General features: G+C 36.8%; 1 protein-coding gene across 1 annotated transcript in view; it reads right to left on the reverse strand.

The window, feature by feature from the left end:
• The window catches only part of USH2A (usherin), a 391,083-nt gene that overhangs the window by 101,686 nt on the left and 275,343 nt on the right, over positions 1 to 14,054 (reverse strand). The window contains exons 43-47 of the mRNA XM_064446238.1: positions 12,746 to 12,909; positions 10,422 to 10,631; positions 8,867 to 9,069; positions 6,961 to 7,073; positions 123 to 318 (exon numbers count right to left, since the gene is read on the reverse strand). Of these exons, the coding sequence (XP_064302308.1) occupies positions 123 to 318; positions 6,961 to 7,073; positions 8,867 to 9,069; positions 10,422 to 10,631; positions 12,746 to 12,909 (886 nt within the window). The remainder of the gene's footprint in view (positions 1 to 122; positions 319 to 6,960; positions 7,074 to 8,866; positions 9,070 to 10,421; positions 10,632 to 12,745; positions 12,910 to 14,054) is intronic.

Below are 14,054 nucleotides of genomic sequence, written 5' to 3' on the forward strand. Positions count from 1 at the left end.
ATATCAAAAGAAGCAGAGCCATCCACTTCCCTTCCTCTGATAACTACAGAGGTTTGGTTTACACACCTATTCCTAAAAGTAGAATTTTTCATTACATTGCTAACTTAAGAATATATGTGTACCTTCAACTCTGGATGATAACACACTTCTCCGCAGATATTTTCGTGCTTTTTACATTCTAATGAGAGGCACATTCTATTACTTTTGCTCCTTGGAGTCTTTGATGGGGTACACCTCTGCCACGCTTTACGTAAGAGTTCATAACCCAGGATAATGCCATTTGGCTGCCCTGGTGATGCCCAGTTGATTTGAAGAGATCTACAATAAGCAGAAAATTAACATCTGTTAAATTATTGAAAGTAGTTATGCTTCTATGGATACTTACATAGAAGGATTAGCATGTAGTATTTCTATCTCATACTAGTTCACATAGAGTAAAATATTTTGAAGACGCCAAAATGTTCCTCTGGATGATGAATTTCACAGCTGCTTTAAAAACCGAAAGGTGTAAAAGTCTGAAAGAAGTGTCAATATGTGCTAATACTCTGGGGAAAATAAATCACACATGCAATCAAGGTCCTTAAAGATTGCTATTTAAAGACATCTCGTTCATACTTCTGGAAACTTACATGTAATAAACTTTTTAGCATTTTACTCGTTTCATTTCAGTCACAGAAGAAAGGATTCAGTATGCCTTCCTCATGCAAAGGCATATATGAATTATTGTTAGGGCTGCTGTGACTGTTCAGGTAGAGGACAGGCAGATGGGGGGCAAAAGACCACCCCTGTCCCCTGAGCTGTTGCCAACGCAGCTTACTCATATTGTGCTCAGTCACCATTTAGAACAGATTTGTATTCATCTTGCCTTTTCCCTGCTTTCAAAAACATTATACAGAAAAAATATGTTGCTTTGAAATGTATTCTTCAGCACAGAATTAAAAGAAAGAACTCATCACAGCATCAGTTAGCACTACTTCTCTTACGTGCTTAAATATTTTCATTGACATAAAATTAGAAGTAAAAAGTGCAAGCGTTTATCACAGATAAGACTCAAGACTTCTGAGTTTGAGTGCAAAAGCATGACTGCAGCAGCCCACAAAAGACTGTAAAACAAAATCCTGTTGTTGATTTCAGGTTTGATATCAGACCATCATCAGTTTCAGAAAGAAAGTATCTTAAGGGAAAATTCATGTTAAACTGTAGCCTGCCTGTCACTACTAAAAATGTGCAGATACTGGCTCCAAAATCTCATTTAATATTACAATTTTTAAAAAATGTCAAAAGGGACATTTGAAACAGAAATTTGCTCTGTCTTCTATAGTGTACACATTTTACATTGGTATTTCAAATGAAAACTTGGTTTCTTGCATACTTACTCTGTATGTTGCATACGACACAAATTTCTTTTGCTATGACTCTCTTTGGGTAGAGAGAAGGAGATCCCAATGCTACATATAGATCAATAGGAGGACTGACAACATTGCATAGTACATACTTAGGCTCCAAGTACCTCTTTTTAATCTCCATGTCCCAATTACACAGGCGCTGTCAGAATGCCAGCGACACCATGAATTAGCATTCATTTACAGTGAAAATGTTACAGTGAAACAGCAGCTGCTGAGATAAACTTTGACATCTTAACAGAATAGAAATAACTGAATTATTATTTCACTTCCTTGAGGTATAAACAGAGGAATACACACAGCAATAAGCCTTTGCAGAACTGGAGTTAATGTCACCTATGAAGGAATAACCTCACAGGTGACTTGTAGAGACACCATTATCATTCTAAGGTCTTAATCTGAAACATAGGTTTAATTCCATATTCTGTACATGGCTATTTTGCATTCACTACATATTCTACCACATGCACATGAACACACATTTGCGTGCATACACCCTGTCTATATTTAAATAACGTTACAGGACCTAACTTAAAAACATAAAGGCAGGAAAATATATAAACTTCTGAAAAAAAAAGATAAAAAGAAAAGAAAAAGAATGGTAGTACTTCAATCTTTATAAATGCCATTGTAACTTTCTCCTGGTCCTTGCACAGTACAGATCACAGGAACAAAGAAAGCATTTCCAGTCATTTTATTGAATTATTTGCTTTCTGCAAGTTTCATTCAGACCCTCAAGGGTATATTTTGAAGGTATTGTGTCAGTTTTTGGAGTTTTGCAAGTCATATTTCTCTCTAAAATAATTTCAAATTAGGCCTAAGAATTGATGCAATGATTTGAACATTCTGCATTTTCTGCAGAGCTCAGCATGTGTTTCTTTCTTTTTAACAAGCAATCACTATTATTATTATTCAACTTACAGATACACATTTGTGGTGGACATAGCCTGGTATTGTGTAAAGCTGCAGCTGGACAAGAAAATTATGTGGCATGGGCATTCACTGACCAGTGCCACTGCAAGGGTAGGGCTTGGTATGACCTTCCAATAATGACTCACAGAGAAGCAGACTCCTTCATGATTTTATGAACGTTTCAGTTAAGCCTACACCTTCTGATGTTTGCCACCCATGGCAAATTGTGGTGGTTTTGAAAGCATTACAGCAAGAACAATGCATAGCTCAGATTAAAAAAAAAAAAAAAACAGCAGGGTTTTCACAGGACTGCAGAGGCTTTTTAACACCCCACCATCTGAACAAATACCCCAGGCTGAGCTGAGAACCCTTAACTTTAGCATGCATTGAGCCGTATCATGTCTGGTGCATTTGATACAGCTGCAGAAACACAGGGACAGCCTGCCCATCCTCTCCTCCTCTTCATCCCCAGTTACTCCCTCTCAGCTAAACTGGAGTTGTATCTATGCTGGTAAGTGCTCACAGCCCAAACTACAGGAGCAGACTTGCAAATTCTGGGCACAGGTAGATGTACAACACCTGGCATGTGGCATATAGTCCTTGTCTGGCCAGGGAAAACTTCATTTCAAGCATGTGCCATTCACGATCGTTCAAATGCTGGATTAATCCCTCCTGTGACTGCTGTCAACATGGTGAAAAACACTGAAGTAGGGCTCACCTGCCAGAGAAAAAACAGCCTAACCAGATTCACAGAAAAGAACTGCTTCAGATTACAAGTTCCATGAGGCACTACAGCACTTCGAGGAGATAAAGAACAATTTTAAACTGATCCACAAAGGTGTATCTGTTTTTGGTGCAACAGAGCAAACCAGAATCCTTTGGCTCAAGCATGTGAAGACAATTCATTCCGATATTTTACAGGTGGAAATATTTTTTTTATATCCATGAAAAATATTAGTATTTCAGGTTTGATATAACATCAGACACATTCTGGTAAAGCAGACTTCGGAGAAGAAATTCTGCTTTTTACCTGCTTCAAGAACCCATGAGGCATGAAAAGAACTCCTTTGGATTTTTTTTCCTCAACTCAGTAGCAAAGGTTTAACCATCAAGACTAAGAACATAATAAGGCCTCACTTTTTAATCTTGAGACCAAATGTTGTATTAGTCTCATCAAATGCAAGGCTTAAATTTAAAAAAAAAAAAATCACATAAAATCTAAGATTCAATGACTTTACTTTCAGGAGCTGGAATTAAAAACAAGTCACAGAAAAATCACAAGATCCACCCGACATTATTAAGATAGGGAACACTGCAATTATGAATGACCAGTAGATGAAATACTTTCCTCATCAGAAGATCACACATACTGAGCAACTGCTTCGCATTATTGCACGTTATTGCTGTATCACGGACTGCAGTGCTAGCACAATTAGAGAGGTGGTATGACACAGTACAGAAAGCCTAATAAATAGCATTATGCTTCTATTGTTGCTACAAACTTCTTCATGAAATCTTTCTGTGCCTTGTTTTCCCCATTACTAAAGTAGGGAGAGTGATCAGATTTCCTCTGTGGGAGCGCGGACTTGGATACTCCAGGCAAGTGCTATAAAACCAAGCATACTTGAGAAACCTGACTTTGTATGTTGCCTAGACACACAGGTTGGGCTTGACTCCACAGCAACCTTCCCCAGCATTTCATGTTTATTCACATAGTTATGAATCCCTTTATTTGTACTTTCCACCCATTTTCCCAGTATGGAAAATCAGACTTACTAGTCTTTAGTTCCTCAGATCCCCTTGGAGAAATCTGCACTACTTTGTCTCATCTTCCATTCCTCCAGTACCAAGATAAATTTAGAGGATATTTTACACAGCATAGTAGTTTGGCACTTTCATATTTGAGCTCCTTTAGAACTCCTGAGCAAATACCATCATCCCAACAATTTATTACTATATGTTTTATCCAATTGTTCTAAAATCTTTCTCACAAACATGTTAATCTGAGATAGTTCCTCCAGCTCATTCACGCACGAACAGCATCTGATGGCTCCATGACACTGAACATCAAATTCACCTATCTTTTCTCCCATGGCTTTATCTTCTTCGAGCTTTCTGTTACACCAAGACCATGGTTTCTGGTTCCCCCACGGTGCATAATGGGGCCTCTCTTCCTTCATGAAGCTCTGAAGCATTTTCCCTAGTTTTTGCCACATGGTGTTTTCAGAGCCATCAACCTTTTACTTAAGCACTGAACAGAATTTCTGGCATGGTTCATCTGCATTGTGCCTCAGTTTTCTGAAATGAGCAAAGCTGCTACTAAGTATTGCTGTTAGGGAAAAAAACTAATAAGCATGCTGTATTACAAGGAACAAGAGAAAGAAGAAAAGTATTTTAAAGGGAAATGAACTATTTTCCAACACACCATGAGAATTTAATCCACTACACAAACTTTAAGTCAGCATCCACATGCATGCAGTACTCAGAGAACTTTCTAATTTGTGCAATAAAATACAAAACTTCTCAATAGAGACAAATCCTGAGGTCCTAACTGAAAAAAGTAAAAAAGGTGGCCAATGCCACCCCCCTCCAAAAAAACAAAAGCCAGACAAGAAATATAACAAACCAGAACCTGACTTAGGACTTCAGGACAGGGTCCCATACTGTTTTCTATTTGAAGTTTGGCATTATAAAATAATCATTCCAGGACTGCGACCTTTTGTGCCACGTTTCAGCCTGAAGCTGAGTTATTAACTGTAAGGGGTGGAAAAGTAAGGTATTTATAATGGCTCCAGTGGCATAACCTTCATTAGAACAGTGTGGCTGGAGCTGCTATCAGAAAGGCTTCTAAGAAGTTGGTGGGTGAAATTATAATTTATGTCATGCAGCACCTTGAGGCAAATTTTAAAACAATTATTTGTGAATGCTACAAAGACATTATCCTACACCATTCTCATCAATAATACAGCCCCCCAAACTGATTCAGAAGAGGGAAAAACACCATGATTCCAATTAAAGACAATAAACGGCAGAGTCTGTATTATATCTCAGGTATCGCATAAGCCTATACTCTAGAAATGGGTTTTTTTGTCTGTCTGATGATAGATGTGTATTAAAATGTCCTCTTGTCTACACAAACTGGTTTTTTACCCAAGCTTTTTCTTTTATGGAGGATAAATAAGCAAAATTCATATTCAGCCCAGCACCTGCTGAAGCTGTCAGCTGTAGTGTTTGTCATATTTCAATCAAAGCTGAAGCCAGCCAGTCATTTTTATACTACACAATCCCTACATACTCGAGGACCAGAATTAATGAATTAGCTATTGATTAAATTCCACTCTAGCAAATCCACCGTGGCAAATAAATGAACTACCCGGGGCACGTGTAGGCCACGGCCAGACATGTCCGGGCAATCGATCAGTAGTTAGTATTCTTTTGGGATATAAGAACAGCTGATGATAATATGACATGTAGGAAAAGGCAGTGTAGAAACAGAGTCTGTTTCTGGCTGAGCAGATTATAAAGTAGGAAAGCATTTTTGATCCTTTTGCATTCATGTGTTATGACATATTTAGTCTATATATAATAGCAGAAACATGCATAAGAGTTTGCAGTACAGACAATACAGACAAAGGCACACATAAGTTAAAGCCAAGGGCAAAAGATGAGATCCTGAACTGAGTTCTTATCATCAAACAAGCTTTGTATCTGTATGTGTGACACACAAATAGCAAGCTTAATTTCACCCTTATATAGAAACAAATGCTGAATTCAAGCAAAGTGTAGAAATGATAAACAGCAAACCAAAGTCCTTAAGAAAATGGAGAAGCAAATCCATTCTGTTGGCTATTTCTGAAGGCTCAGATGTTAGATTTTTGTTATTTAAAAAAAAGATTTTGTTTTCTTTCTATAAAAGAAAAGCTGCTAATGAGCATAGTCCACCAGGAGTGTAATAAAATCACATGAACAATAACATACACACAGGAGGCTAACTATTTTATTGTTGATGTAATTCTGAAAAATGTGTTAGCGAGCTTAGTTTTAGTCTGTCTTTGGAAGATATAAACTCCCAAAGAATCACTGTATATGTTACTATTTGGCTGCTTCTAAGGACTGCAAATTTGATGCTCCCTTTACAGTTAAGAAGTTTGCCCATGCCTGCGGATGTTGTGGGTAGGCAGATTGAAAACAGTGGTTCAAGGAGACACAGATACGTATGCCTTTTAAGACAGTTTACTAATTCTTACTGTTGTGATAGGTGACATTTTTTTACGCACAATTATTCTAAGTTTCCATTATCAGCATCGCATTGTTCCCTGAGCATTAATCTTCCTCCTCTTAACTGACAGCAAAACGTGATAATTTTCATTCGTCTACACCTCTCTTAACTACTTCCACTTATGCTGTGTTTATTATCACAGCACAGTGATACCTAAATGGGTATGTACAATCAACCAAGGGCGAAATTTCTTCAATTGATCTTTTGGCCAAAAACCCCAAGACCAAAAATAACCACCATGAAAAATGCTTTCAGAATGAATTCATTTATGCACCTTATTCATTTGAGAGAAGACAACCTTACTTTCTGGTCCCCATTCTAGCTGCAAATCACTCTGATACATGAAAGCCACCTACAACATAGTACCTTGAGCCAATTACGTGAATAATGGGTGCTGACAGCTGCTTTGGCTCATCTTCCACAGTTGTAATCTGGGTCCCATTGCTTCTCACACAGGCATACACTGTGCAGACTTCAACCTGATGAAGAAGAACATGAGTTTCACATACTGAGCTGCAGAAATTTTTCAGCTCTGCTACTTGTTTAGACTTCTTTCTTCACCCAAGATTTTATTCTCTTCTATTTAACAGATTCCACACAGCCAGGAAAATACCACAGCTTTGATATACGTATATCTACCAGAGATATACTCTGCTATATCACATTTTCCCCATGCCATTTTCAGAAAAAGGGTACATGCAGCCCTTTGGCACTAATTGCTGTTCTTTATTGCATTATCACCAACAGAGTTGCAGTGAATTTGTTTTTGTGTTTGTATATGTAGAGGCCTGTACACATCACTTGAAAAAATGTACTTTGATTTGGGGCCTTGAGTAGGTTTTCTACACCTACCATAAATTCTGACATAAAAATAAGGATATATTTTCCTTAATGTTTTCTATTTCTTCATGTCTGTTCTGGAAAATTAAAAGTGAAAAATGCAAATAGGAATCATACACTTTGTTATGAAAAATGCCACAGAAATAAAAACTTCTTCCATCAATTCTTGGGATTAAATTAAGCAGAGGCAAAGTGAAACAGCTAGTGAAGGATGGTAACATTGTTTCTGTAATGTCAACAGAGAAGTTACTTGAAATGGAAGAGCACAAAAAATCAAAGATAATGCAGTATGGTTACCAGTAAGATGCACATGCATCCAAGATAATATTGTTTCCAGAACAAGAAGAAAAAGAATTGAAAGAAAAAAAACTAAACCAGCTAATTTTGGTTTTACTTATCTTATCGATGCAGTATAAGTCCAGTATAAAGACCAGGGAAGCAGAAGAGAAGAATAATTAACATCTCAAGCAACAGAAGGTGGCCATGGTAAATTAATATAGAGGGTCTATAAGTGAGACAGTGCACTGAATTTGCATTGTTATTGAGAAAAGACAAATGTGTTTCCAAGCGACATTCAGAAAGTCATATGTGTATTCATGGATGGAGGTTTGCTGTTTCAGAGGGGCTGGAACATAGAAATCTGTTACGGTATGCCTGTCTGTGATGTTTATTTATGGCATGGAGTAACCAGATGCAAATTTTCCGAATGAAGTACACATGATACTACTAAGTCTCTCTCATACACCATGCAAACCAAACTTGAACAAAATAGACAGGTAGAGTTACAATTAAGTGTCAGACAGAATTTCTTGAATATATTAAAACAACCTAAGGAGAGATTTTTTTTCCTGCACACAGTATTTTGCCTTTCATTAGATATATGAATAGAGAGGCAAAGATAGAGATGGAGAAATGGAAAAGCAGAGAAAAAATATTGTACTTATTAACATCCTAAAAAGTACTACTATGATTTCAGAGATCAGCTCTGCTTCCTCCTCAGAAGGATAAGGAGAAAAAAATGATAAAAGGATGACAAATGCAATATCATTATTTCTCTGTGCTGATATATTATGCATGCCTGATGTTTCTAAAACAATTGCAATTTTCTTTTAATGAGTAGGAGTAGAATCTTGGCCTCTTTGTAATATATGTTAAAGCTTTGCTAATGTTGTAGCACAGAGCATTTAGGGGAAAGTAAATGGAGTTTTGATGGTTTGAAAAAAGATAATGGAAATTTGTATTATGAAAAGTGTACACAGACCTAAAATATGCTGAAAATAAATGTATGCCTTGGATGTATACACACACAAACATCAATGCAAATATATGTCCATGTATGTAAAGAAATTCATGAAACAATATTCCACTTGGAAATACACATATTTTATGTAAGATTAAAGTATATTACACAACCCAGAAAAGATATTCTAACCTGTATATCATAGACAGTGAATGGAGACAAATCGGCTAAAAGAAAGGACCCCGGCTCGTTCATTCCAGTCTTGTACCGCTTATTATTTACATAGATAGAGTACTCTGTGACAACACCATTTGGGTTTGAAGGCGATGTCCAGATGACACGTACAGCTGTACTGTTGATGATGACAACCTCTGGAGGGAACATGCCCTCAGGCTCTAGAAATAAAGGAAGAAACTGAATAAACTCCAGCTGTCTCTGCAAAAGCACTTGTTTAACCAAATGCAGATTAGTATTTAGGTTTAGCAAAGGGTTCACTGCTTATCTGCTTTCCTCTGATGAAGTTATCACAGTCTGTAGTCTTCTGTAAATTGGCTTATTATACTCTCAGTTAGAAACCATGAGAGCTGATGGTAAAATGCTTTATACCAGCAGCATAGTGTCAATCATCAGTAGTATGTGGCCAGTGAGATATGATGATAAATTATTCACCCATCTGCACTGCCAACATACGAACATTATTTTTATGTCTCCCAATCCTAATCTTTCCAAAAAAGGAGAAAAACAGAGCATTTTGCTTTTAAAGCAAAACCTGAGACCAAAATATTTTATGTCTGGTGGAACGTGACGTTATCAGCCTCATAGCTGAAGCACTGTGAAGCAATATGCAATACTGTCGTTATGTAAATGGTTTTGAATGTTGATTACTATAGGTAATGATGAAGTCTAACACTTATTAATAAAAAAAAAAAACCACAACACCTTCCTTAGTGTTAAATTACATCATTATCTAAGCATGTCAGAAATAACCATGCAAAGATGTATTTTTATCATAAGAACCCATCTTTACCAGCTGAAAAATTGTCCTTGCGATTGATTCTATTTTATAAACAAAAGGTGCCGACCTTTGGCATCAGAAAGGAAATGGAATCCTCACTTAAAGTGCTTTGCTAATGACCTGGAACACTTGCTTCTGAGGTAATGATATTATAATGCTTATAATGAGACTTTATAAAGCAAAAAGATTAGAAAGACCATTCTAAACACATTTCAGATTCACGATTATTTTTTTATTTTATTCCTGTCCCCATCCCTCCCCCTGCACTTGCCCACTGGCATAGAAATGACTCATAAAGAATTTTCTTTGAGGCTAAACTCACACCTAGAGTTTCTGGTGACTCAGGAAAGGCCCTGTGTACGACTTTCATGTCAAAAGCATACCGCTTCACAGAGCAAATCTTTTTAAAAACCCATTAATTGTTTCTAAATTCCACCATTTATTGATACAAACTCGATTCCAAACCTAGTGCACACAGATAGAAGTATGCAGGAGAAGATGAGAACAAACTGGGTTAATATCTGCTATTAGAGCTTTTGCTTCTGTCTCAGTGGGACCGTTTATTGATCTACCACATGATGACAACTAGCACTTAAGCATTTTAGCGTTTTAGCCCTTTTTCCTTTTATACCGGAAATTTTATAATGGAAGGATGACTGATCTCAACCCTAACAAAAATCAATCAATTTCATTCTCAGATTTTAAGCCAAGCCACATTCACTGCTAACCAACCTCCATCTGAGGTAGTCACATGCACAACTTCACTGTTGATGCCGTGGGCTCCATTAAAAACTTGAAAAAATATCTGATACTCTGTGTTGGGCTGTAAATCACCTATGACTATAGAGTTTACATCAGCCTGTATCCTCAGAGATCTTCTATGATCAGTAGAATTCAGGAAGAGGGTGTAATATGCAACATCTCCTTGCAAATCTTGCAGTGCTAAGAAAAGAAAGGAAAAACACCGGGAGATCAGCTGGGAAATACTCAGTCAGCAAGTCTCTTATCAACAACAGTTATTGTGAAGAGAAAAATAAATTTTATCCAGACCCCCTTATTTAAACAAAAAGCAAAGATTCCATCAAGTGCCTTCAGTTTCACCCTTATAAGCAGATATGCAGACTGCTCTTCCAAACGTGTCAAAATCGTTAACAGTTCATCGTCCTATCTAATACTGGAGAAAGCATTCTTTCTCTCCCCATGATGACAACGGAATCCATGAAGTTTACAAATAATAGGTGAAACCCACTGCTCTCAGTGGTGCACAGATCTTGCAGCTTGCCACTGTGAAAGGATGGCTTTCACCCAGATAGAAGGAAGAGTGCGAATCAGATTGCTCTGCGGCACTAGTTTTAGATGAAAACCTCAAAGGTTTTTTTTCCCCTTTTTGTTCCTTCCCTTCAGAAAACACATCCCTACCCCACCCCGAAAGTACTGAATTCCTCTAGTGTTAGTCCTCTAGCCATGAATAAGGGGAAGTGCCCATGTCTTAAATTATAGTTACATTCAACTTTACACAGAGAACTTTTTGGCCACAGTGAAAATGAAAATCTACATGTTATTATTTTAGAACAAGCATGATAGCATCATCTGCATGGAAAGCTGTAACACACTCAGAAGCATTGTATTTACAGGGGAAAAAATGAACATTTCTTCCTAAAATGTGTTCTGCCCAGCACTAGGTTCTCCAGCAAAAGGAAGAAAAAAAACCAGTATGATTTTCTGGCCACACAGGGAAGGACATTCATGGGTCTGAGCTGGTGGATAAACAAGGATTCCAGGCAAGCCTTGCTTCTCCATTTTAGTAACTCAGATATAAGTCTGTTATCTTATCTACCCTTTTTCAAACAGTTTAGGTTCAGATCTGATGAAATGCAACTACTTTTCCAGTAGGCACCAAGATGAAAAGAACAATTATGACAAAAACTTTAAGCACTGATATATATTTGTTTAGATGACACCCTGTAGCACTGAACAGGACTCAGCTGACTGGGAAATAGCATTGATAAAAACCAAAAGCATATTTTCAGATTTAATAGTACACAGTTTTGTCACAGAAATTCTTAATCAAGAGTGATATGTTATTTTTATTTTAAGTGGTACAGATACAAGTCCTAAATCCTTAGAAGTCAGAAACCTTCAGCACGTTTTCCAGAAAAAGAAAACTAGCAAGGCAACTTACATTAAGAACTCCCAGGTTCCCAAAGAAAACAATATAATAACTTAAAAACTAATATTATGAAAAAATGAAACATGGGTATATAAAATAGTTAATATGTGTATTGCAACATAAGAAGTAATAAAACACGGTAAGGTTTTCAAATAATGAATGGCCCTGCCTTGGTACTTAACCTTTGCATTCAGAAACATATATGAAGAAAATTTCTAAGGTATGAATGAAAATAAAACCAGATTGCATTACCTACATCTAGAAGGTCAGGGGTTTAGATTACTAAGGTAATGAAACCTCAGTGAGCTGCTTCAGATCTATTACGTTTGTCAGTTTTTATAAGCATGCTTACTTCAGGGATGCAATTATAAAATAAAGCGACTACATTTGTTGCAATTGAGCACCCAGTCCTTATAAAATCATTTGCATGTAAGTCATGAAGAAATTCCCCACTGCTGTATTAGCAAACCAGCTAGAGAAATTGGCTAAATTCATTTTAAGGAGCAGAGCTAAAAGAGAGAGAAAGGGGATCCACTCATCCTGAAGGAATGTATACGTAAATTTTCATAACAAAGAGACGAAATATACTACAAAGACGACAGGATTTTGTGTACTAGTCGTTTATAGATTTCTCATAAGTTTGCATTAACTATTTCTTCACTTCCACTATTCTCATTCTGCATAAGTAGCATATAGTAAGTACAAACATGACTAATAAATAGCAAAATGTGCACTTTTCCCCCTATTTCTTTCCTCTCCTTTCAAGGACACTTAGATATATTATAAATCAAGACAAGGACTGTGTTTCCTATGAAAGCAAGGCAGACCAACATAAGTGATGGCAGGTTAACATCTAGTTACTGGAATAAATACTACGCACACTTACTTGGTTTTGACCATTCCACTTCTACAGCAGTATGATTAACAGCACGTGCAATGAGGATACTTCCTTTCTCTGGTAATCCTGCTAATGTAGTAGCTATCACTTCTTCACTTGATGTATATCCTACCTCGTTGTGCACTATGAGCTTGTACTCGTATGTTGTGTACCTAAGACATGTTAAAAATAATTAAATGGAACGAAAAATGCAGACGCAGAAAACATTTGCTGTAAACCTTCTGCCTGTGCCAAAGTTTTGCTGTTTCTTCCCACCCCCTCCAACAAGTGCAGCTGCATGCTTTGCACCAATGAAGACTCTATAAAAGGTGTCTATTTTTTGGAAATAATTCAGCACCATTAATATGGTAACAAAAATAAAACACATTATTTCATTTTTTCATAGTTGTAGCTTCTGAGGTGTTGAGAGATTATAGCTCAATTCAATATGTAATTACAGCAGTGGCAACCTGCCAAAATTTGGATAAGAATTTAATCAAATGAGGCTTTTTTCCTCTTTTGGGAAACCCATTGATTTTAACTTGCAGAGTCTCATTTGTAAAAGTGATTCACCACACAGCCAGGACTCTCCCACTACAAAAACATAAAAAAAAAAAAAAGTGCCCAGGAATGCAAACTCAGTTAATAAAGTAATTTTCTTCAGAACAGTGTATATTCGACTTACACAGTTTTATTAAATATTTCATGTGTTTTTAGTAAACCAAATGACTGTCACTCCATAATTTCTTCTCTACATCAAATAGCATATTAATGTATTTTAGAGTGGGATTTCGTAATCTCAAAATTAAATCCATCATAAAAAGCTCCTCAAAAAACTGTGAAATCACAGAAACACAGTATCATCCTGTACACATTTTCACTGAAGCTGCAGCACTTTGAGATAGCTGTCTACAAACACAACAAAGGAACATATGGTAAAAGCTTAATATTTAGAGATTGTTCTACAAAACAAAAAGTCACTCACATAGTAGATTTACTTTTTTTTTTTACTATACCACCCTATATTATGCAACCATCCAGTCTGATTTTCAAAAGAGCTAAGCTTTAACAGTCCTACTAGGAAGAAAGCAAACTAGTTGGAACTCACTAGCTCCTACTGTAACGCTAAGCATTGTAGAAGAACAGTGACAATATACATAATACATCTTATTTCTCTCTCTGCACTTTCTCTTGCATGCAAACATGTAGTATTCTCTTGGGCATTGTAGCCCAGGTGCGATCAAAGATGACTGGAATCTAATCTTGCAATCTGATGGTGAGAATTTAAGATTCCTTTTTTGATCCATATTTCCACAGT

The sequence above is a fragment of the Phalacrocorax carbo genome, chromosome 3, assembly GCF_963921805.1.
Source record: "Phalacrocorax carbo chromosome 3, bPhaCar2.1, whole genome shotgun sequence".
In the NCBI taxonomy this organism is placed as follows: Eukaryota; Metazoa; Chordata; class Aves; order Suliformes; family Phalacrocoracidae; genus Phalacrocorax; species Phalacrocorax carbo.